Source organism: Mercenaria mercenaria, chromosome 12 (genome assembly GCF_021730395.1).
Source record: "Mercenaria mercenaria strain notata chromosome 12, MADL_Memer_1, whole genome shotgun sequence".
NCBI classification, from domain to species: domain Eukaryota; kingdom Metazoa; phylum Mollusca; class Bivalvia; order Venerida; family Veneridae; genus Mercenaria; species Mercenaria mercenaria.
In genome coordinates, this window is record NC_069372.1 from 43,760,056 (window position 1) to 43,786,499 (window position 26,444).

At 36.3% G+C, this 26,444-nt stretch overlaps 1 protein-coding gene across 3 annotated transcripts; it reads left to right on the top strand.

Moving 5' to 3' along the window:
• The first annotated feature begins 2,501 nt into the window (after positions 1 to 2,501).
• LOC123534318 (bleomycin hydrolase-like) lies at positions 2,502 to 25,900 on the top strand. Of its 3 annotated transcripts, XR_008366473.1 has the most exons (12): positions 2,532 to 2,610; positions 4,852 to 5,009; positions 5,988 to 6,140; positions 11,735 to 11,965; positions 13,599 to 13,691; positions 13,968 to 14,141; positions 16,331 to 16,492; positions 19,300 to 19,367; positions 19,795 to 19,912; positions 21,311 to 21,392; positions 21,816 to 25,302; positions 25,338 to 25,900. XR_008366473.1 is itself a non-coding variant. In XM_045316517.2 (11 exons), exons 1-11 carry the CDS (start codon positions 2,592 to 2,594, stop codon positions 21,965 to 21,967), a joined length of 1,407 nt encoding a protein of 468 aa, XP_045172452.2. In that variant the 5' UTR covers positions 2,502 to 2,591; the 3' UTR covers positions 21,968 to 25,900. The 3 variants fall into 3 exon arrangements, 2 of the variants coding, with proteins under 2 accessions (XP_045172452.2, XP_045172451.2); XM_045316517.2 differs by having other exon boundaries at positions 2,502 to 2,610; positions 4,855 to 5,009; positions 21,816 to 25,900; XM_045316516.2 differs by having other exon boundaries at positions 21,816 to 25,900.
• Positions 25,901 to 26,444: the final 544 nt, after the last annotated feature.

Here is a 26,444-nt window from a genome sequence, read left to right on the forward strand (position 1 = left end):
TGCAGATCCTGGACGCCCTTACAATAAAAACAAATATTTTTTTTGCTCAAATGTACTAACATATTTTACAAACACAGTAACTTCTGAATGGAAGGGAAATAACTGGCTTAAATAACTCCTTTAGGTTTTTTCTATCTATCTATCTATCTATCTATCTATCTATCTATCTATCTTCCATATAAGGAAAACTTTTTTCTCTGACACTGTGCCAGTTTCATTTGAAATGTACAAGAAACCCAAATGCATGAAAAATACAAGGTTTTAGCTTGATATCAACAGTTTCCAAGTTTTTACGGCTTTTCAGTACCAAAGACAAAGCGTCCGATTTTGTCAAAAATAGCTTCGCGACATAATTTTGAAGCAGTTACCCTAAATGCAGCCTTGTTTTGCCCTGTTTTGACATTTTTCTACTCTGATCTGCATGCAAATTACACATTTAACTGTTAAAATGTTCACTTTTACCTCTGATGGCCAGAAAATGCAGTCAGTAGCCTATAAATATGCAGTTTTTGAAAAAAAAAAATACATCAAAACAGTGAAAAGTGATATTTTGGGTTTTATCCTCATTTTCACAAAATTTCAAAATAATTTGTCATTTTCTATCAAATCCCAATCAAAGTAGCCCATTTCCACCATCATCTGGCCAGAAATTTTCATTTTTTACCAATGTCATCTTATAGGTTATAAAACACTAATAGTTGTTGTTCTTTATTCTAAAATAAAATGACCTATTTCCAATGACCGCAGCACACATCAGGACCCATTTTAAAAGTCTGTAACTTACATTTTCTTGAGAATATTGTCAGTGCTTAACTAAAAATCAAAAGAAAAGTGGAGGTCATGTTTGATGCAAGAAAAATAATTTCAGTGAAACACACAAACTGCAAAATCAGCTAAAAAATGAGACCCCCAAATTATACTGGTGGTGTATGATCTAAGTTTCCATGAAAAATTTTGTCATGTTGTTATTTCATTATGAAAATGCTACTTACATGTCAAGCATACACTGTCATGTGATTTTAGGCAAAAAAAATGCAAAGAAAAAATAAGGAAACAGCTCTACAGAGCAAAAAAAACTGAGGACTATTTGTATCCGCCATTATGCGACTACCATTTTTTTTTCGCGCCATTTTTCTATTTAGTGTCTGTGTGCCATAACCGTCGGACCCCTTGCGAGGACGTAGACGTTTTGCGCGTCAAAATCATAAAGAGAAAGAATATAGTGATAAAAATTTAGAGTGGAAGAAACTAAAAAAAAATAATTTTGGTGAAATAAAAAAGTTAAAAACTTGAGTTGCAGGATAACAGGGGCGAGCCCAAATTCAAGGCTGCAAACTGCGGGATTGGACTGCTCTAGGGTAGGGAGGTGGGGGACACTGGGGAAAGTTGGTTCCAATGGTACACAGTTCTCGGAAAATAAGAGAACTTGCAATAGTCAGCGGTTGCAGTAATTAACCTGTAACTTAGGGAATGGCCATAGCGGACACATCGGGTCATTGGGTAAGGCAATCTACGATTGAGATAGCAACCAAATCATGGTGAATCTTATAGAAGAGTGATAACCTAGAATCTATACGGGCCCTTTAAATCCAGTCGACGAAGGTTTAGGGAGTGGAAACATATCTGTACACTAGAAGTAGACGGCCGTAGTCAGTCTTTATCCAACGGGCGGCTCTCCTTTGGACGCTTTCATTTGGTCTATCTGGGTTGGGTGTGGGGCGACCATACCCCGGATGCATATTCAAGCTGGGTCGGTCTAGAGTCTTGTAAGCAAAAGGTCTTTAAAGGGTTGGGATTTGACCTTTGTTTCTTCGTAAGAACCCTAGGGTTTGGTTAGTTTTTTTTGGTTGACCTATTTATGTGATTGTCCCATGTAGGTCATTTGGGGATATCCACGCCTAGGTATTTACTGAGCTGACCGATTCAAGTTGGGACTCCCTTAAAGGGAATACTGGGTAGGGAATGATGTTTCCTTCTAGTGGCGTGGATCACTTGACACTTGGAGGGGTTTCACTCCATATCCCACTCCAACTCCCACATTTTTAGAAGTTTTAGGTCATTTTGGAGAGTGACAGATTGGTCTGCAGATGACAATGTTAGATATATTGCCGTGTCATCTGCAAACAGACGGACTTTGGAACTAATGTTTTGTGGGAGGTCATTTATGTAAGCTAGGAAGAGCAGGGGACCTATCTATCTGCCATTTAGTCAAACCCCTGCTGGGGACCTAGACTTTGCGCGTCAACTAGCGAGAATATTAAAAGAGTAAAAGTAAAGGTAAAAAGCAAGATAAAGAAGGGTTGAAAAAGGGTTTTTACAGTTAAGCTTTCTGGATTGTTCCCCTTGAATTATTATGTTTTATAGTTGTGTACCTTTTCTACGATAATTTAAAAAAGAAAATTTTATCCAATAACTTTAAAATATGTTATTATTTTGACATCTTAATACTAAACAATAAGATAGTTTTAGGTGTCTTAGGGTGTTTTGGGGTGACTTTGGGTGAAAAGACCCTCCCCCTAATTGTTGAAGGGCGACAACTCCGTAGAAATATATCAACAACATCAAGATCATTAAAGTAAAGTTTGTAAATAATGTCAAAAACAACACCAGGTACTCTCTATAATAACATAATAGATCTATAAAGTTTTTTATCACTTATATAATCAACTTTGAAGGAATTCTCTGAACAGAATATGCATGGTTCAAAAGTTGACATCTCAAAGCACGTGCAGTGAATTCGGATACTCGCATATTTTGTCCAAATGATATAATTTCCTATTTGTTCAGTTAATTTCTTTTCTCTTTCACATGTTCTAAATGAGTCATGGATTTGAAATAAAATATTAAGAAGGACGCCTCTTATATTTTTAAAGGATTTCAATGAATGAAATGTTATTGTTAAGGATCTTTTAACCCTTCCATGAATTTTTGTTTTAGTTTTAATTAAAAACTTTTATATGTCACATAGGCCTTGATTTATCATAAGGCCTAAAAAAAAATTCTTTGTTTCTGGTAACATGCTCAAAAAAATTACGGTAGGTAGGTCAGAAAAATTTTTTTTTTTGGAAATTTTTTTTATTAAGGGAGACATTTCGGAAATTATTTTTTTGTCAAAAAATGATTACAATATGGGTGTTATGCCTTTAGAGCATCAGTAAGTTGATTTCTAACATCACTGGCCCTGTTTAAAGCATAAAAAGTGCAGTTTTGCATCTTTTTGTTAAAAATTTGAAAAAAATATTCTCCAAGGCCATAAAAACATTTAGGGATGGGCCAAAAATTTAGGGTATATAGGCCGGGATACCGGAAACAAACAATTTTTTTTACGCCGAAAGAATCTACCAGGCTGTTTGTAATAAGTAGGAAAAGCTTTCAAGACAGGTTATTTACTATTGAACAACACATTTTGTCCTATATCACATGTACTTTGACAGTTTATTTGGATGGGAAAGTATCTCAAAATCAAACACATGGACCTATATACAGTACTGGGTATACCAGTTACTGGGATATACATATTACCGTGAATCTCCTGTTTTGACACTTAAAAGATACAAAATTTTATTTATAGTCTGGTTTCAAAACATAATAACATTAGCTATGAATAGCTATTGGCCGACTTAACATGAACATTGCTTTACATTTTTTCTCTCATTATAAATTCATGTTCAATGTGCTTAGATTTTTGGCAAAACTATTTCTGAAAATTAGAGTTTCTTTATTTTAATTTCACACTGATCCCAGAAATTAAGGAATTTAGCTAATTGACTGGTTGTTATGGTTAATCTTTGCATTTTTTCTCTGCAAATTTTCAATTAAGTTGATTATTTCTGCCATATCTGTTTCATACTTAGTTTTGCCCATTGTAAAATAGAAATGCTGTCTTTGTCTTAGATCAATTTAACAACTTCTTTAGATTGAATGTGAAATTCACGGTAATAGGTATATGCTAGAAAATGCTAAAATTCCCCACCTGTCTTCTTTGAACGACAATAGTGATATTTTTACCTGGTGTTTTAACGATTTTTTTGCCAAAAGTCTAAAGCTGAAACATAAATTAATTAAACAGAATAAAATTTATCCTTTCATACAATCATTTTGTTATAAATAGAGTCCATGCCTGCTAAATCTCTAAGTACCACTTACTATTCAAAGGGGTGTTCACTGAAAAATTACTGACTGAATAGCGAACAGTGCAGACCATGATCCATGCAGGCTGATCTTAGTCTGCACTGGTCGCAAAACCAAATCACTTGCTGCCAGCAAACTAAGGGTTAAAGGCAAAAATTGTGAATATGATGAATTTTCGAAGTTAAAGATTGATGTGAAATCTTTCATCCTATAAATTAATAATGCAATTTTTCAAAGTGATCATATTTGTAAAAGAAAATGAACATAGGTGTATCTGCCTGTGCACAATAATCTTACATTTGATAATGTTCTGGATGGATTTCAGGTGAGATATTTATGTCGCAAGAGTTGACAGTAAGGTTGAATCTGGAGAACATCTGTCTAGTCTTTTTAGTAAGCTGTAATGATGTCTTTAACCTTTAGCCTGCTTAATTGATAAAAATGAACTGGTCCATCAATTATCATTCAATTTGGGCAGAACCATTTATTATTCAAAGAGTTGTTCAATAAAAATTTACAGACTGAATAGCGAACAGTGCAGACTATGATTAGCAGGCCAATCTTGGTCTGCATTGGTCACTAAGGCAGAATCACTTGCAGCCAGCAGGCTAAAGGTTAATTTGCTACACAAAACCCACCGATCATTTCAAATGATTTGTAAAAGTCTAATTACTGTTATCTGATTTGTATATGCCTAAATTTCAGTCTTATTTTATTGAGCAGGGATATCTCAAGAATGGATAGAGAAATATCAAAAGAATTTTGAAAGCTCAGAGAAGAATTTACTGGCACAAAATGTGTGTGTACAACATAGTCTGGTGGAAATGTGTTCCAGCCGAGCCAGGAAGCAGACAACACAACATTGCTTTTCTCACAAGGTTTGTGTAATGTTTTTGTATTATTTGCATTCCGGGATTTCACTAACGTGAGATAGTAAACAAGAAAGACACAGATGTGAGCTATTCAAGTTTTATCTAAGAACTGCCTTATGGCGGGAATTATATGTATATATTGCAGAGCTGGTCAGTGATGCATTCATGGAAATATTCTGATAACTTAAGGTCAAGGTTCACAGGTCAAATTTAGAAATAGAAATTTACCAACTGTTACAGTTTGTACACAACATTTAGTCAGAAACGAATTTTGGAATACTGAGAGGTAAACAGAAAGATAACCACATAGTAAGCACATTATAATAACCATGCTTTTCTGGGAAGGAAATGGTTTGCATAACCTGTATAAATCTAGAAGGCTCAGTGATGTTGGTTCCTTGGTACTTAAAGGCTCATAATGCTTTTGTTTATAATGTGGCTGTTGGATTATTGTGCCCCCTCTAAAAGTTTTTGAAACTGAGAAGTAAAAGAATGATAACCACTTAGTAAGCACACTATGATAGCCATGCTTTTTTTGGGAATGAATTGGTTTGCATAACCTGAATAAATCTAAAAAGCTCTGTAATGTTAATTCCTTGGTATTTAAAAGCTCATAATGCTTTTGTTTATAATGTGGCTGTCTGATTATTGTGCCTCCTTAAAAAAAAATTGCAGGGGGCAGGGAGGTGCTTCGATATACCCTTGTCCATCCATTTGTCCATCCATCTGTCCAAATTTGTGTCATTCATATCTCAAAAAGTATCTAGGTGAATTTGGCCACCAATTCTTTGCAAGCCAGTAGTATTGCTTCCTCACATGACAGAAGAGAAACAATGCTTGACTTAACAGAGGTGAAGGGCAACTGATTCTAATGTTAGTCTCCTTTTAAACAACTTGTCCACTAAGGAATTTGCAAGAGAGAGAAAAAAATAGTAACACTGTGACAAATATATTTCTAGCTAAGAGAGAACTTTATATTTTCAGGTTGAAAAGGAAGGAAGTCCTATGACCAATCAGAAAGGTTCCGGGAGGTGCTGGATCTTTGCTTGTAACAATATCATGAGAATTCCATTCATGAAGAAATTTAACCTGGAGGAGTTTGAGTTTAGCCAAACTTACCTCTTCTTCTGGGACAAGGTAATGCTGATAGTTCTAAGCCTTTACTGTTAAATTAGATAACTTTTGACCTTGTGATTTTTCAGTGCAAATTATATCAATGTAGTGAAGTTATTTTACTAACACAAATATGGTACACATGTTAAAAGTAAAATTTAATTCATGTTGGTTAATTAAGGCAATGAACCTATAAGGCCATAATGAAATAATTGCTGCTGGTTGGCGACCCATATTCGGACAATTTTACAACCTTTTCAGCTGTCATTTTTTCATTTTTAATGCAAGATCCATGAAATGTAACCTGACTCTAGTTCAGTTCTTCAGTGTCACAAAACGCAAATTTGTTTGTTTCTGAAAAACCGAACACGTCACTGAGGCCCAAAAGAGGGTATGTAAATTTAACCTGTTGCAGGACCCAGAAATAGAACCATAGGAAAACGCTAATTATTGTCATTTCTGCCTTGCAGAATCACTTTTAGGTCGGTGTTAATGATAAAACAACATATATACCTTGTTTACATTCAACTCTTATTGTTATCCCCCGCCGATGAAATCGGGAGGGGGGTATTGAAATGGCGTTGTCCGTCCATCAGTCCGTCCGTCCTCAGCCATTTCTCAGTAACTACTTGGTAGAATTTCATGAAACTTGAAATAAACATGAACCAACATACTGCGATGATGCCCGTCAAGTTTTTTTTTGATTGGTCAATTTCCCTCAGAGTTATTGCCCTTGATTTGATAAAAAATGTCCGTCTGCAGCCATTTCTCAGTAACTAACAGGTAGAATTTCATCAAATTTGAAATAGACATGAACCAAGATACTGTGCTGATGCCCATCAAGTTTTTTTTTTGATAGGTCAATTTCAGTCAGAGTTATTGCCCTTGATTTAATGAAAAATGTCCGTCTGCAGCCATTTCTCAGTAACTAGCAGGTAGAATTTCATCAAACTTGAAACAGACATGAACCAAGATACTGCGACGATGCCCTTCAAGTTTTTTTTCGATTGGTCAATTTTCCATATAGTTATTGCCCTTTAATTGTTTAAAAATCCACAGATCTGTACATAACAAACCAACCAATTGGAAGAATTTCATTAAACTTCTTTCATTCTTTTCCATGAACATTTATTATAAACATGTGATGTTGTGTACCTACACCTGGTCACCACCTTACCTTGGTTTCCCCCCCCCCCCCCCCCCCCCCCTTTTTTTTTTTTTTTTTTTTTTTTTTTTTTTTTTCATTTTTCATTTTCTATCAATATTTATAATCAACATGTAAACTGTTGTATCCTCCCCCCCCCCCCCCCCCCCCCCAGCCCCATCCAAACAAACCATTCATTTTCTTTTAATTTGATTTTGACTTATGAAATTATTTGCTTCTTGGTAACATTCTTAACTTTTTGCTGGATATATTTTTTTGCCGTTCCTCAACTCTGACCCTTTCAGCAGGGGATTCCAATTCATCGAATTTGCTTGTTTGATATAAGGCTGTCGAGAGTTAAAAATCAGCTGGCCTAGACAACACAAAATTTTGAAATTTATAATTGCCATTATCTTCTGGAAAATTTTATTTAAGCCTGGCACTATCTACCCATTTTGATCATTTTAAAACATGCAATTTTCTTGTCTTCATTTAGCAGATTGTAGATGAGTACCCCTTGAATAATGTTTGGGCCTCAAAACAAGTATGCACATGCTCACTAAAAGCACATGCATCTTCCCCAGCCAGAGCTGTCACAACATTTCATGAACAAATGTAAATATTCCAATTTTGTAAGTTTTACTTACCGATTTGCAATTGTTATAGTGGATGTTGCACATGAAGCAAGCGTCTATGTACTTGTCAACAAATGATCAAAAAGAACGTCAAAATAAGCATTTACGCGACTGTGCGGGTTTCTGGGTAATCCGAAATTCTGGGTCGCCAACCAGTAGGTTAACATCCCCTCTCTCTGCCAGTGTTTTACATCTTCCTGGCTTTTCTTGTTTTCTAGAAATATCAGTGCTGGAATATTTTTGATAAAAAATCTTTAGGAAAATGATACTTGTTTTTCAGTTATTACTTAAGAAATAATTTAGGGCAAAACCGTGATTTAACTCTATTTATACATGATGGGTGGTTATAATTTCATGAGGGTGCAACCCATGTGAAATTATTTCATTTCATTTCGATTCTAATATATCTTTTATTGTAAAATTTAGATAAAATATGATAGAACTGTTTCTTCATGCATGTATCGCGCCAAATGGTAGATCGTTGCACTCCTTTTGTTTATACACACCAGGACCGAAAGTGATAATACGTCTTGCGGAATAGTTCCATTAGGACACAAATGATGGCGAATTATTCTGCACAGTGAATAACCAACTCAGTGTGTTTGTAAATTAATCGAGACAGTTGTGCTATTTCTTGATGCATGTACGGCATTAGATATCACATCGAAGTGACGTCAACATAATATCGTTGTGATGATTGAAGCATTGATAGGCATATTAGAATTATTATTGTAACAGATTTATTAACTGTTGACTGAGACATAATTCAATCTGTTGCATACCATTTTTAAATAACCCCATATTATGCCTTATTCAGACAGGATTCACTCAGTTATCAGGGATAACAATATTTTAAAAAAAAAAAAAAAAACATCCCTCCCCATTTTAAAGAGAAATTTGGAGGATTATCTAGCATAATGACAATATGTAAGTTTAGTTTACTTATGTAACCTGCTGAATATAGCTGGTAAGTATGTAAGAGAACAACAGTCTGTCATTTTGTCTTGAACACCAACCAGTATTTTTGTAGAGGCCCCATGTGGTTCTGGGATGATCTATGTATGAAAAGAATTGGAACCACTGCCTTACCCTTGCATGATCGTAAGAGGCGACTAATAGGGTCTTAACACTTGGTTTTGCTGTAACTCTGTAATTCCGGCAGGTATGCAGATTTTGATTCCATACCTCATGTTTTTAGCTCACCTGTCACAAAGTGACAAGGTGAGCTTTTGTGATCGCGCGGTGTCCGTCGTCCGTGCGTCCGTGAACTTTTGCTTGTGACCACTCTAGAGGTCACATTTTTCATGGGATCTTTATGAAATTTGGTCAGAATGTTCATCTTGATGATATCTAGGTCAAGTTCGAAACTGGGTCACGTGCCTTTAAAAACTAGGTCAGTAGATTTAAAAATAGAAAAACCTTGTGACCTCTCTAGAGGCCATATATTTCAAAAGATCTTCATGAAAATTGGTCAGAATGTTCACCTTGATGATATCTAGGTCAAGTTCGAAACTGGGTCACGTGCCATCAAAAGCTAGGTAAGTAGGTCTAAAAATAGAAAAACCTTGTGACCTCTCTAGAGGCCATATATTTCACAAGATCTTCATGAAAATTGGTCAGAACATTCATCTTGATGATATCTAGTTCAAGTTCGAAAGTGGGTCACGTGCCTTCAAAAACTAGGTCAGTAGGTCAAATAATAGAAAAACCTTGTGACCTCTCTAAAGGCCACATTTTTCATGGGATCTGTATGAAAGTTGGTCTGAATGTTCATCTTGATGATATCTAGGTCAAGTTCGAAACTGGGTCACGTGCGGTCAAAAACTAGGTCAGTAGGTCTAAAAATAGAAAAACCTTGTGACCTCTCTAGAGGCCATATATTTCATGAGATCTTCATGAAAATTGGTCAGAATGTTCATCTTGATGATATCTAGGTCAAGTTCGAAAGTGGGTCATGTGCCTTCAAAAACTAGGTCAGTAGGTCAAATAATAGAAAAACCTTGTGACCTCTCTAGAGGCCATATTTTTCATGGGATCTGTATGAAAGTTGGTCTGAATGTTCATCTTGATGATATCTAGGTCAGTTTCGAAAGTGGGTCACGTGCCTTCAAAAACTAGGTCAGTAGGTCAAATAATAGAAAAACCTTGTGACCTCTCTAAAGGCCATATTTTTCATGGGATCTGTATGAAAGTTGGTCTGAATGTTCATCTTGATGATATCTAGGTCAGGTTCGAAACAGGGTCATGTGCGGTCAAAAACTAGGTCAGTAGGTCTGAAAATAGAAAAACCTTGTGACCTCTCTAGAGGCCATACTTATGAATGGATCTCCATAAAAATTGGTCAGAATGTTCACCTTGATGATATCTAGGTCAAATTTGAAACTGGGTCACGTGCCTTCAAAAACTAGGTCAGTAGGTCAGATAATAGAAAAACCTTGTGACCTCTCTAGAGGCCATACTTTTCATGGGATCTGTATGAAAGTTGGTCTGAATGTTCATCTTGATGATATCTAGTTCAGGTTTGAAACTGGGTCAACTGCGGTCAAAAACTAGGTCAGTAGGTCTAAAATTATTAAAATCTTTTGACCTCTCTAGAGGCCATATTTTTCAAAGGATCTTCATGAAAATTGATCTGAATGTTCACCTTGATGATATCTAGGTCAGTTTTGAAACTGGGTCACGTGCGGTCAAAAACTAGGCCAGTAGGTATAAAAATAGAAAAACTTTGTGACCTCTCTAGAGGCCATATTTTTCATGAGATCTTCATGAAAATTAGTGAGAATGTTCACCTTGATGATAATATTATCTAGGTAAAATTCAAAACAGGGTCACGTACCTTCAAAAACTAAGTCAATAGGTCAAATAATAGAAAAACCTTGTGACCTCTCTAGAGACCATATTTTTCAATGGATCTTCTTGAAAGTTGGTCAGAATTTTTATCTTGATAATATCTAGGTCAGGTTCAAAACTGGGTCACATGAGCTCAAAAACTAGGTCACTATGTCAAATAATAGAAAAAACGACGTCATACTCAAAACTGGGTCATGTGGGAAGAGGTGAGCGATTCAGGACCATCATGGTCCTCTTGTTATTTTGATATAAATGAGATGTGAAACCAAAATTTGTAGTCCTGTTTGGCGCCATATAACCTATACTGTGTTGGTGCGCCGTAAAACCCAAACAAATAAATAAATAATTTTGTAGGGACATGAATTTATGCCTTTTAAATTCGGAAGATAAAATTGATGGAAAGTTTATTTGACTGTTGGGATTTATATTCATAAATTGTGGCAACCACAGAGCTCTGCAAAAAATTGTTTCTTGCAAGTACTTATGACATACAGCTCTGAACTGCATAATTATGAAAATTAGTTAATGATTTGTAAGTTGTTACATTTTAAAAAACAGAACACGTTATTTTGATTCTATTAATATTGTATCTGCCATGTCTGTTGAGTAAGATTGAGTTATCTCATATTGAGAGTGCAGCTTAACTTCTGGAAGGCTTCCATTGAATATGCAGGTAAAAATGAAACATACGATGGTTGACTAATACAACCCTTGCTACACAATGCATTCAGCAAAATATATAAAATCCCAGGATCTTGTTAACCCTTATCATGCTGGACACGACTGAATTTGCCTTTGCGACCAGTGTAGATCATGATCAGTCTTCAAATCTGTGCAGTCTGATCATGATCTGCACTGTTTGTTATTCAGTCACTATATTTTTGGTATGCACCCCTTCTTACAGGTAATGGTACTGTTCAAATTGAAAGAAGGACAGGTTTTAAGCAATTTAGCAGGGTAAGGGTTAAACTTATACTATTTTCTTTCAGGTTGAGAGAGCAAATTACCTTCTTGATGCTTTTGTTGAATGTGCAAGGAATGGTGAAACCTACGAGGGTCGACTAATAAGTCACTTATTGCACAATCCCTCAGAGGACGGGGGCCAGTGGGATATGCTGACAAACCTGGTTGAGAAGTATGGGGTTATTCCAAAAGTTTGTTACCCAGAGAGTTGGAGTGCAGAAAATTCGAGGAAAATTGGGGAATTGTTGAACAATAGGGTAAGATTATAATGCTTCAGTATATGAGCCTTGCCATGGGAAAACCAACATAGTGGGTTTGCGACCAGCATGGATCCAGACCAGCCTGCGCATCCGTGCAGTCTGGTCAGGATCCATGCTTTTCGCTTACAGTTTCTTCAATTCCAGTAGGCTTTAAAAGCGAACAGCATGGAGCCTGACCAGACTGCGCGGATGCGCAGGCTGGTCTGGATCCATGCTGATTGCAAAGCCACTATGTTGGTTTTCCCATGGCACGGCTCAATTATGTAAAATTCACACATTGGAGAGCCAGAAATGCTCTGTGTATGCATTTGGTATTTACTTATAGACTTAAAAGCACTCTGAATATTTAGATATCATGGATATGGAACTTAAATATATGTTCTGTAGAGTTCACATGTATACTTAAGCACAGGTTTGACTAGAATCAAGGACTGGGAATATTGGTCTGCCCGTTTTGTACAAAATTTTTACATTTATTAACTTCCCTGAAAAAGTAGCTTTGCCTCTGCTGTATAAAGTGGTTCAGCCTTATAAACAGGACAGTCTGATGATACTGTGAAAACAGATAATTTCTAGGCACAAAATTGTAGGGTTTTGGCCAAAAAGCTAATTACTGGGGACATAATGTGATGGTTTCAGATTTTGTACAAAAAAGTAATGACAATTTTTATGCCCCCAAAGGGAGGCATATTAGTTTTCAACTGTCCGTCCGTTCGTTCGTTCATTCATCACAACGTTAACTTTTTGCATGAAGGCACTTTACCTGTGAACCACTGCACCCAGGACCTTCAAACTTCACATGCTGATAGTACTTATTGAGTACACAACCCCTACTGATTTTGGGGTCACCAGGTCAAAGGTCAAGGTCACAAGGTCAAAGGTCAAGGCGCTGCAGGGGCATTTGTCACCATTAGTGACAGCTCTTGTATTAATTTTGTTCAACCAGACTTTACTTTGCGGATTGACTCAACCATGAAATCCTTCTTAATTAGTCCCCCACGAAAAGATATGATATCACAGTACTGGACTGGATTGATAGAAACTTTATGAAACTTCTATAGAGCAACCAACTTTTGAATTGCAAGAGGTCAGTAAGTCAAAGAAAGTAGTTTTCTCAGTCATCCCTAATACTAAGCAATAACAGATTTCTCTGTTCCAAAAACATCCATACAATTTCTTTGTTTTAGCTTAAGTTAGTTAATTTCTGCAAAATGCCTGAGGTTGGATACAAAGTTCTAAAAGAATTTGTGTCACAACTTTAACCTTTACCCTGCTAAATTTCTAAAATGGACTGTTCTATCATTAAATTTGGGCAGTATCATTTATTATTTGAAGGGTGTTCACTGAAAATGTACAGACTGATCTTCGTCTGGACTGGTCGCAAAGGCAGAATCACTTGCCACCAGCAGGTTAAAGGTTAAATTAAATCTGACTTGATTGAAAGCGTTATCAGAAGATGCCCAACAGTCTCATCTTTGCATGAACCAGTTCTACATAGAGCAACACTTAAAACTATTTCACTGCTTACACAGGATTGATTAAAATTTTAAGAAATTGCCATCTTTATATAAAGCATTAGATACAACGTTTTTTGCTCTAAGACTACAAATGAAACAACATTTTTTTTCAGTTGAGAGAAAACTGTATGTGTCTGCATAGAATGGTATCTGCAGGAAAAACGGATGTAGAAATCAACAAAGAGAAAATGAACATGATGGAAGAGGTTTGAATATTATCAAGATGTACCATACAATTGAAATACATGTACTGTGAAATCATTTAATTTTGTTGGCATAAAATTTTGTGCTTTTGACCCAAACAGCAATGTTGCGGGGACTTAAATTCATGGATTTCCAAGGCTACAGAGAAAATGTATAGGAATTTTCTTTGTTGGAATTTAATTTTGTTGATTAATACAGTCACGATATCATATCAACACAAAATATTCCCCAAATTTGTAAGGCTACATTCTGAGTCTTCCATTTTATTTCCATTCCAGATATATCGTATGATGTGTATAGTGTTAGGAACACCACCGACCAACTTCACATTCCAGTACTACAGCAAGGGTGAGAATGACAAGTCGCCTAAGTTTAACTCGTTAGGACCATTATCGCCTCAAGATTTTTATAGCAAACATATCAAACCAGACTGCCTCGACATGGAGGATTTGGTATGCTTATTTGATTCGTTTTGTGCTTTAAAAATCTTCTCATTAATTTAGCTCACCAGAGCACAACATACTCAGTTTGAGCTAATGGGATCACATGCCTTCATCAATTGTCAGTCCTTTATCCATTTTCTTCAAACAACATTGGATATTCTGAAATTTTTTGAGGGAAATTGATGAATCTTGGCCTGGATGTTACTCTACCAGCAGTTGCACATAGGGGCAGCCAGAGCTAAAAATAGAAAAATCTTGAAACCACATCTCCTAAACCATGAGTCTGACTTTCTGTTCAGTTTAATCTGAGTCATTACACATGGTACTTCCATGCTTGGATGACATCATGAAGCATCAAGTACCATCACTCAGACATGTATTTTGGCCAAATTATGCCCCCTTTTAGACTTGTCAAGTTTTGCATGCAAGTTACTATCTTCAAATCTAATGCAGATACTGGATTGAAACTCTAGATATTTTAACATTTAGGGTAATATTCTGCTTCTTGGACAACAATTCGAACAGTAGATCATTGGCTGTCTTACGAACAGCTCTTGTTGTTTTTTCCCTTTCATCAGACCTTCTTGATAGTCGGTGTTTTTAAACCAGATGCTACAACAGTTACTGTACAGATTCCGTTGTAGAAATCTTTTAAAGCTATGGAAAAGGCTGAATTTAATACAGTACCTGTAGTTTACCTTTAATACTTACAATAAAATCCCTTCTTTGGTAATTGCAAGCATAATAAGGGATGAGGATTTGTTTTCCCTGCCAGCTGGACAGCTTTCAGAGTAAATATTTTCTCTTTTAGGTTATGTACTAATAAAACACTTTCTTCTAAATGTACAGTGGAATCCCAATATATGAAATTTTGACATTTTTGGACCATAAAGGTATACTGTCTAGAGTTCCACTCATTTGTAGGAACTTTTTAACTTTTGAAAATACCTTTATTAGATTTTTTTTTCCATTAAATTTTGGTTTTATTTTGAGAAAGATTGTTATAAAGCTTTCAGGGTAGCATTAAAACAACTTTAATATGTAAAATAAATTGTGCCATTTTAAAATCAAAAAGGTTTTTGAAATTGTATTTTGACCTGATTTTTACACAGGAAAAATCATATTTTTAGGTTGACTATTCAAAGAAATGGTAGTGTTATTGGTCTTACCAGTGCGCCGGTGTATGCATCCCAATTTGGTTAAGTTTTCGTATGTAAGCTGGTATCTCAGTAACCATTGTGAGAATGGATTAAAACTTTACACACTTATTCACTGTGATAAACTTATACTGGGCAGGTTCCATAACTGTACAACTTTTGTACAAAATTATGCCCGTTATTTGACCAAAGAGCTATAAAAATAAATAGATTGGCAACTTGAAAGGCATATAGAGCAAATCTCGCCAACCTCCTGTGACAAAAAAACGAGATCTCGTTTACCGGAAGTGGCGCTTTCTCCACGCACCATTTTGTATGCGAAAGCAATTATTCATCGGTAAAATAATTATCACCGTATGACCACGCTTCTTTCGATGGCTAAAAAAAACGTGTACTTCGTTGTTTAAGACAATTTCACATTAATAATTTTGTTTTAGAAGCTAACATGTATTTTAAATGTAGTTTTAAAGGTACAAATTGTAACTCCATGCTTGCCGATGTTTGTTTTTAGTAAGATAACGCCGAATCACGCTCTGACACGAGCTCACGCGAGATTACAGCCAGTTGCCATTCTGTGTATTTTATACTTCTTTGATTTAGCATAGCTCTTGTTTGTCCATAAAGTTGACAGTATTCAAGATATCTTCACAATTAAAAAAAAAAGGTCAAAATAGCACCTATGGGGATCTTAAGAGTAATGTATAACTTACATCTAGACATTGCATAATAAAGTGGAAATTCACAAAAAAAAAACCTACTACATATTAGGTGGATGAAGCAGTTTTATTCATTGATCCAAATAGTTATACAGGTCAAAAAATTGATATCTGTTTCGAAAACAAAACTCAAATAAATGCTATTATAAGCCTTGAAAATGATTTTGTTTATATAAAACACATTCCACATGTGAAATAATGGTGCCAGTTTATGTGTAAAATATTTAACAAACTTGTCTGTTTAGATATGAATTTTAAGGGGCTTTTTTTTTTCAGCTAAATTACTACTATACCAAACCATCTGATGTTTCTTTCTCATTCACAGGTGTGTTTGGTGAATGATCCTCGACCTCAGAATCCATACAACAAACTGTACACTGTGCAGTACCTTGGCAACATGACTGGGGGAAAACGTGTTCTTTATATCAACAAACCAGTTGATGTGTTGAAACAGCTTGCAATTAAATCTATTGTGGACAATAAATCGGTAAGTACAACAAACTAAATACTGTACAGTACCTGGATGGTCATTAGGGCAATCATTGTTATATTGCGGCAATGCCATAAGGGCCATTATCGTGATATTTCTGTTAAAGCCGTCATCGTAATATTGCAGTTATGCCCATCATTTTAATATTGATTTTAGGCCATAATTGTAATATTGCCATTCAGGTCATGATTGTGGTATTGCCATTAGGGCCATCATTGTGATATTGCCGTTAGGGCCATCATTGTGATATTGCCATTAAGGTCATGATTGTGATATTGCCATTAAGGTGGCAGGGGAGTACAGATTTGCGAATTCCACATCGACGTGTGGGTACCAGTGTTGAAATATCCATAGAAATCTCGTTTTTGCTTATTATGTCTCCCCCAGGAGACATATTGTTTTTGCCCTGTCCGTCCATCCGTCTGTCCTTCTGTCCGTCCGTATGTCACACTTCATTTCCGAGCAATAACTGGAGAACCATTTGACCTAGAACCTTCAAATTTAATAGGGTTGTAGGGCTGCTTGAGTAGACGACCCCTATTGTTTTTGGGGTCACTCCATTAAAGGTCAAGGTCACAGGGGCCCGAACATTGAAAACCATTTCCGGTCAGTAACTTGAGAACCACTTGACCCAGAATGTTGAAACTTCATAGGATGATTGATCATGAAGAGTAGATGACCCCTATTGATTTTGGGGTCACTCTGTCAAAGGTCAAGGTCACAGGGGCCTGAACATGGAAAACCATTTCCAATCAATAACTAGAGAACCACATGACCCAGAATGTTGAAACTTCATAGGATGATTGTACATGCAGAGTAGATGACCCCTATCGATTTTGGGGTCACTCCATTAAAGGTCAAGGTCACAGGGGCCTGAACATTGAAAACCATTTCCGGTCAGTAACTTGAGAACCACTGGACCCAGAATGTTGAAACTTCATAGGATGATTGGTCATGAAGAGTAGATGACCCCTATTGATTTTGGGGTCACTCTGTCAGAGGTCAAGGTCACAGGGGCCTGAACATGGAAAACCATTTCCAATCAATAACTAGAGAACCACTTGACCCAGAATGTTGAAACTTCATAGGATGATTGTACATGCAGAGTAGATGACCCCTATCGATTTTGGGGTCACTCCATTAAAGGTCAAGGTCACAGGGGCCTGAACATTGAAAACCATTTCCGGTCAGTAACTTGAGAACCACTTGACCCAGAATGTTGAAACTTAATAGGATGATTGGTCATGCAGAGTAGATGATCCCTAACGATTTTGGGGTCACTCTGTGAAAGGTCAAGGTCACAGGGGCCTGAACATTGAAAACCATTTCCGGTCAGTAACTTGAGAACCACTAGACCCAGTCTATTAAAGGTCAAGGCCACAGTGACCTGTTCATGTAAAATCATTTTTTGGAAATAACTTGAGAACCACTTGACCTACAATGTTGAAACTTAATAGGATGATTGGACTTGCAGAGTAGATGACCCCTATATATTTTGAGGTCACTTGATCAAAGGTCAAGGTCACAGAAGCCTGAACAGTGACTTGAGAACCACTAGGCCAAGAGTGTTGAAATTTAGCGGGATGATTGGACATGCCAAGTAGATGATCCCTATTGCAGCCAACCATCAGTGTCTCTTTGACTTTTGCTCCTGACCCCTATTGACTTCTTGCCTGTAGGACTTTGCATTGGGGGAGACATGCGCTTTTTTACAAAAGCATTTTCTAGTTTTTCTTTGAAACTACTATGGACTATTGCAGACACTATAGACTACATAAAGACGACCCTCCGGTCCTATGCACCTGTCGCTTTCCATGCCAGATGTAGTGAAAATTCGCCAAATCACCCAAAATTTATAGACCAAAATTAGCCTAACCGGGCCTCACTTTGAACTCTGCCATTCATCCATTTTGTATTTTTAAATCCAATTTCGTAGCATATATGTATAGTGCGAACATAGATGCATACCCACGTGGTTTGGAATGTGTCTCCCAACCACCACTTTATTTCCCTAATTTTCACTTGAAAAAAAGTGGATGGATAACAGCCGAGCGTCCGGTCGACTTTTTGTTCTAATGTTTATGTTTTAGCCTCAATCGGAAGTACTGAGCTAGGAATTTTAAAACACCCACCGTGTAGAATCATTAACCGTTCCTCATTCCCCAGATATATTAAAGAATTAATAATGATAAATAACCAGTAAGATAGATATGCCTTTATATCTACCCTGTCCTGTTTATACAGAAAATCGACCGGGGCCAAACTACGAAACCGCTCCCCTGCCACCTTAAGGTCATGATTGTGATATTGCCATTAGAGCCAACATTGTGATATTGCAATTAAGGTCATGATTGTGATATTGCCATTAGAGCCAACATTGTGATATTGCCATTAAGGTCATGATTGTGATATTGCCATTAGAGCCAACATTGTGATATTGCCATTAAGGTCATGATTGTGATATTGCCATTAGAGCCAACATTGTGATATTGCCATTAGAGCCAACATTGTGATATTGCCATTAGAGCCAACATTGTAAAAGTTACCATTAAGGCCATCACTGTGATATTACCTTTAAGGTCATCATTGTCATATTGCCAATAAGGCATATAGCTGCCGCTTTGTCCATCTGTTGTGTTCGCGTCTGTCCTGACATACTTGTCAGTACAGTGTTTTTTGGTCTTTACTTTGTTTTGCTTTTGTGTGTCAGAATTTTATTCTTTTATATTAGTTAGACCTTATATAAGTTAGATTTACAATTATCCAAAAATAATCAAAACAATATTACAAATAAATGTTTTCAGGCAGTATGGTTTGGCTGTGATGTAGGGAAGTCATTCAGGGGTAATGATGGATATTTGGATCTTAAAGGGTAAGCTTTTATACTTACATACATTGAAAATAAAAACATTCATTTGGCTTAAACCCAAAAGAAAAGGTACAAAACTTACAATATTGCCGGTTAGTGATAACGTGCTGCTGTTAAGACTAGTCGACATGTACTAGTAGTTGCAGAGAACATTCCTTACATGAAAATATGTAAGTTATGTAAAAACGCTTAACAGGTTTGAAGGAAATATGTTGTAGGTATAAAAGGGACCTTTTTAAAATTTAATTTAATGGATTTGCCAGTCTTGATTAAATTTCACTGTGGGTGCATTTTGGGTAAATTCACCAACCACTGTTTAAGGTGGTGTAAAACTAGCAGAATGAACATTTATTAATTAAAAAACTCTGCCTTTCCAGGGGTTATTTGTATGGATATCTCTTACAATGCTAATTTAAAACAACTTTTGCAGGATTGATTACAAACTTGTGCTAGGGATAGATACACACAAGATGAATAAAGCAGAAAGATTGATGTATGGGGAGTCACTTATGACACATGCCATGGTCTTCACAGGGGTTAACTTACAGGTGAGTCACTTTTGGCATAGGCCATGGTCTTCACAGGGGTTTACTTACAGGTGAATCACTTATGGCACAGGCCATGGTCTTTACAGGGGTTTACTTACAGGTGAGTCACTTATGGCATAGGCCATGGTCTTCACAGGGGTTTACTTACAGTTGAGTCACTTATGGCATAGGCCATGGTCTTCACAGCGGTTAACTTACAGGCGAGTCACTTATGGCTTATGCCATGATCTTCACAGGAGTTAACTTGCAGGTGAGTCGCTTATGGCACAGACCATAGTTTCACAGGGGTTAACTTACAGGTGAGTCTCTTATGGCACAGACTGTGGTCTTCAAAGGGGTTTACTTACAGGTGACACAATTATGGCTCATGCCATGGTCTGCACAGGGATTAACTTACAAGCAAGAAACTCAGAATTTTTGTAAAAAAATCATGTATCACGAAGTGCTCTATATAAATGGTGTTACGTTCTTTAAGATGAAGTTAAGAACTGTTACAATCGGCCTTGGTCAACAGTTCTATAAAATGACAATACATTGGTACCAGGTCAAAGGTCAAGGTCACAGGGGCCAATGTTTATTTTTTGCATGAAGGCTCTTTACTCGCGAACTTCTGCACCCAGGACCTTCAAACTTCACATGCTGATAGTACTTATTGAGTACCGACTCCTACAGGTCAAAGGTCAAGGTCTGAGGGGCCAATGTTAACTTTTTGCATTAAGGCTTTTTACCCGTGAACCACTGCACCCAGGACCTTCAAACTTCACATGCTGATTGTACTTATTGAGTACACGGCCCTTAATGACTTTGGGGTCACCAGGTCAAAAACCAAGGTCACAGGGGCCAATGTTAACTTTTTGCATGAAGGCACTTTACTCATGAACCACTGCACCCAGGACCTTCAAACTCCACATGCTGATAGTACTTATTGAGTACATGACCCCTACTGACTTTGGGGTCACCAGGTCAAAGGTCAAGGTCACAGGGGCCAATGTTAACTTTTTGCATGAAGGCACTTTACTTGCGAACCACTGCACCCAGGACCTTCAAACTTCACATGCTGATAGTACTTATTGAGTACACGACCCCTATTGACATTGGGGTCACCAGGTCAAGGTGCTGCGGGGGCATTTGTCACCATTAGTGACAGCTCTTGTTCTTCTAATGTATTTAGGGATCAAAGAAAATTAAAGGTTCTGCCAACATTCTTTGCAAACAAAACAAGAATGCATTAAACAAATGAATAAAAAAGGTGAAATTATTTTGGCGTAATTTGCCCATGTGACAGTGGTTGTGTGTAGATTCATAGTTAGTAAAAGTTGAGAAGGAATATCCAGTTTTGTAGTTTACCATGGTGTTGAATGCCTAAGTTATTATTTTTAGATGTGATTTTATTTACAGAATGTTGAGAAGACAGATGAAACACCAAAAGCAGATAAATGGAGGGTAGAAAATTCTTGGGGAAATGATCGTGGGGACAAAGGTAATTACTTTTGATTCTTGACATTTTATTTTGCAACAATTTTATTGAGGTTTGTGAAAACCAGACTTGGGTCCTAGCTATTTTCCAACAATTTATCTTAATTAAACTTGATTTAAGGCATAATTACATCAATTTTACAAAGATTTGCAAACATGAGATGGCAATAGGATTTTAGAACATTGGATCCAGTAAAGCATTTTAGAAGAGATTACTTCCCTTTCTTAGTAATTCAGTTATAAACATTTATTGTATAGGCTAAGATAGCCAAGTGCTATGTGAGTTATTAGATTGAGACCTGTCGTGGGCTTATCTGTAAATAAGTTTTCATTTATTTTTGTTGGAGACTTTTGTCAACTTCCCACTTTAAAGAAACTTTTACATTTAGCTTTATCTACTTTACATTTCTGTATGATTGAATTACAGGCTACCTTGTAATGACTGATGACTGGTTCTCGGAGTATGTGTATGAAGTTGTTATCAGCAAAAAGCTTCTAGATGCAGAGACTTTAGCAATATTGGAACAGGAACCAGTCGTGCTTCCAGCATGGGATCCAATGGGAGCTCTTGCACATTGACAGGGAACCAGATAGGATTTATGGAAACTGGTCATAATTGTGATTTACAAAACTTTGATCAAATTAAACCAGTCTTAATTGTGATTTATGGAAACTTTAAAATTACATGTTACGATAATGCTTTAATTCAGTCTAAACTTTACAGATATAATAAATTGAAACCAGTCTGTTGAAGTAAAGGTTTAGTTAACCTTTAGCCTGCTGGCGGCAAGTGATTCTGCTTTTGCGACATCCGTGCAGGCTTATCTTGGTCTGCACTGTTCGCAATCTAATTAGTAAATTTTCATTGAACACCCCCTTGAATAATAAATAGTGCTGTCCAAATTGAATGATGGACTAGTCTATTTTAGAAATTTAGCAGGATAAAGGTTAATTAAACATATTCAAACTTCAGGTATAATTTATAATATAACATGCATTCCTTATATGTACATATTATTTGTATTTATTCGCATATTTATAAAAGAAATGAGTTAATATAGTAAACTGCCAGTGAGAACAGACTCTGAAATATTTACTGTAGGAATTTTTGACATTTATTTCTAGAAATACCAGTTGTCTGTGCAAGAATTGGAAAACTTCCTCATTTGAAATACAACAACCAGGAAGGTTTAAGACAAAAATAAATATGGAAGCTGTTTGCATTGTGTTACAGATACCTTGCATAAAAACAAGACTTGTTCACAGGTTCCATGATTTATGATTTTTGAACAAATTAAACCCCTTGACACTATGACTGATAATTGTGTCAATGTATTTGTTGAAGATAATTAAGATAAATTGAGTAGAATAAAAGAAAAAAACATTTGTTCAGCTCATACACACCCAAGTAAAACTGCCAATTTATTTTGGTACATACCGTTTTCAGCATTTTGTACAGGTGATGAATAATGCCAGTGTGAAATTATTAATGTTCTGAGAGGCCAATTTTTATGAATTTTGGTTAAAAATAAATCTTTGAAATTTAAATCCATTGAACAGGTAAAATTCTCATTGATTTTTAGCTCATCTGATTTTTTGAAAAAAAATGATGAGTTATTGTCATCACTTAATCGGCGTCGGCATTGCCTGGTTAAGTTTTATGTTTAGGTCAGCTTTTCTCCTAAAATACCAAAGCTATTGCTTTGAAACTTGCAACACTTGTTCACCATCATAAGCTGACCCTGTACAGCAAGAAACATAACTCCATCCTGCTTTTTGCAAGATTTATGGCCCCTTTTGTACTTAGAAAATATCAGATTTCTTGGTTAAGTTTTATGTTTAGGTCAACTTTTCTCCTAAACTATCAAAGCTATTGCTTTGAAACTTGCCACACTTGTTCACCATCATAAGCTGACCCTGTACATCTAGAAACATTACTCCATCCTGCTTTTTGCGAGAATCATTGCCCCTTTTGGACTTAGAAAATCAGTTTTCTTGGTTAAGTTTTATGTTTAGGTCAGCTTTTCTCCTAAACTGTCAAAGCTATTGCTTTAAAACTTGCAACACTTGTTCACCATCATAAGCAGACCCTGTACAGCAAGAAACATAACTCCATCCTGCTTTTTCCAAGATTGGTGGCCTCTTTTGGACTTAGAAAATATCAGATGTCTTGGTTAAGTTTTATGTTTAGGTCAACTTTTTCTCTTAAACTATCAAAGATATTGCTTTGAAACTTGCCACACTTGTTCACCATCATAAGCTGACCCTGTACATCAAGAAACATAACTCCATCCTGCTTTTTGCAATAATTATTGCCCATTTTGGACTTATAAAATCAGTTTTCTTGGTTGAGTATTATGTTTAAGTCAGCTTTTCTCATAAACTATCAAATCTATTGCTTTAAAACTTGCAACAGTTTTTCACCATCATAAGCAGACACAGTACATCAAGAAACATAACTCTATCCTGCTTTTTGCAAGAATGATGGCCCTTTTTGGACTTAGAAAATCATGGGTAGGACAATATTTCTATTATACAAAAAAAATCAGATGAGCGTCAGCACCCGCAAGGCGGTGCTCTTGTTATGTGAGCAATTAAAATCCAGGAACCATTTTTTGCCAACTCAAGAAATTTGTGCCTATGAAATTAAATAATTTCCCAGCATATCAGAGAATAACAGAAGCCATTTTGTAGACTGACTGATACCAACATTGTAACATTTTGTCAGTAAAGTCCTACATCTGAAAAATCACACTGGTTGTTTTAATCTAATTTGTTAATTGATTGTTTACCAATTTATCAATTTTTTGTTAAAAAAATATATTTTTTGTATCTTCTTTTTGTAAGACTCATATCTTCCGAGTTTCTTGTTGATGTTTTAATTCTTTTGTCAAGAATTTATACACTCTCTCCTGAAGATTATGCCTTTAAAAGACTGGTTCTTTTTTGTTTTTCTTCTTTTGCATAATTTATCCAGTGTATAGAAATACTGAGAAACTGCAGAATACCTGAAAGATATAATAAACCTCTTTTAAAACCATTTTTAAATTAGTAACTAGCTTTTAAAAAGGAAACAACAGTTACTTACTCATTTCCTTTAACTTCTAAGAAATTGATTTCAACTTTAAAAAAAAAATAACCAGTTGTCCTGTTTATCACTTGCAGTGAAACCCTTGTAAATCAGATACTCATAAAAAGGAATTAATCTTTCCACATGTAAAAATAGCCTTGGTAAAGAACAAGTTCTTCGTATTATGAAATAACCTGCTATTAAAACCAAACAGATTTTATGATTTGTTTGTAAGCCTGTATGGTTTACAGTAGTTACTTGGTCTAGAGACTGATTGGTTAACAGGGTTATTTGGTCTCGAGGCTGGTTGGTTTACAGGGGTTATTTGGTCTTGAGGCTGATCCCATTACAGGGGTTATTTGGTCTTGAGGCTGATCCCTTTACAGGGGTTATCTGGTCTTGAGGCTGATCCCTTTAAAGGGGTTATTTGATTGGATTGCTTTACAATGGGTCAGAAGATCTTGAGGCTGATTGCTTTTTACAGTGAGTCAGAAGGTCTTGAGGCTGATTGCTTTATAATGGGTCAGAAGGTCTTGAGGCTGATTGCTTTATAATGGGTCAGAAGGTCTTGAGGCTGATTGCTTTATAATGGGTCAGAAGGTCTTGTGGCTGATTGCTTTACAATGGGTCAGAAGGTCTTGAGGCTGATTGCTTTACATGGGTCAGAAGGTCTTGAGGCTGATTGCTTTACAATGGGTCAGAAGGTCTTGAGGCTGATTGCTTTACAATGGGTCAGAAGGTCTTGAGGCTGATTGCTTTACAATGGGTCAGAAGGTCTTGAGGCTGACTGCTTTATAATGGGTCGGAAGGTCTTGAGGCTGAGTGCTTTACAATGGGTCAGAAGGTCTTAAGGCTGATTGCTTTCCAATTGGTCGGAAGGTCTTGAGGCTGATTGCTTTACAATGGGTCGGAAGGTCTTGAGGCTGATTGGGTTACAGGTGTCAGTTGGTCTTGAGGTTTACAGTGATTATTTTGTCTTGAGGCTTATCAGTTTACAGAGGTTATTTGGTCTTGAATCTGATTGGTTTAAAGGTGTTATTTGGTCTTGAGGCTGATTGGTTAACAAGGGTCAGAAGGTCTTTAGGTTGACGTGTTTCCAGGGGTTATTTGGTCTATATAATTCTAAATCAGAAGTTATATTTGTATCATTCAAATTATTTCTAGATTAAGATTTGATTTACTTTGAAAAAACTCAAGGCAAAGCATTTTGTTGTATATCATAGTGTGTTTTGCAGTCTTTCAGTATTTTGGCATGTTACGATATTTACATACACACTTACATCTTAATGACTTCTAGTCAGATAGATACACGCTTTCAATCAAAGTATACTAGTATTTTATATCCGAAATTTTCTGCTTTTGTATTGTATAACCAAGAAAGAAACAACTAGATGAATTTATTTACTGATGCATTTGTATACTTAATAAAGGAAAAGAACATACTCTGTGCTTACTTTCATTTCAAATAATAAAGGGAAAAATATTATCATTTAAAGCATGCAAAGTCAGTTGATGAGCATCCAAGGTGTTCTCCATTTCTGCCCTATGCTGGACGATGTTTTGCATGCAAGTTTTACGCCGTCTCTTACCTTACTGGTTCTGGAAGGTTTCACTCTTTTGCTTAAAGGTTTTTACTATGAGTAGCAGATAGGTAAAAACCCTTTATTTGTTGGGAGGGGGGGGCATCCAAAGATCATGATCATGCACTTTGTCCTATTCTCTTTCTTCTTTATATTAATGATCATCAGCAAGCAAGACTATTCCATTCAACAGAATCTAAATAAACTTGTGTTGTGGAAGGATGCTTGGGAGATGGAGTTCATTCCAAGCAAGTGTGTCGTCATTCATATATCTAAAAGTACCAAACACAAAATTAAATTCAATTACACCTTACATGGCCAAATATTAGAATCAGTACCCATTGCAAAATATCTTGGAGTCAATATATCTGAAGACCTTTCATGGAATCAACACATAGAGCAAATA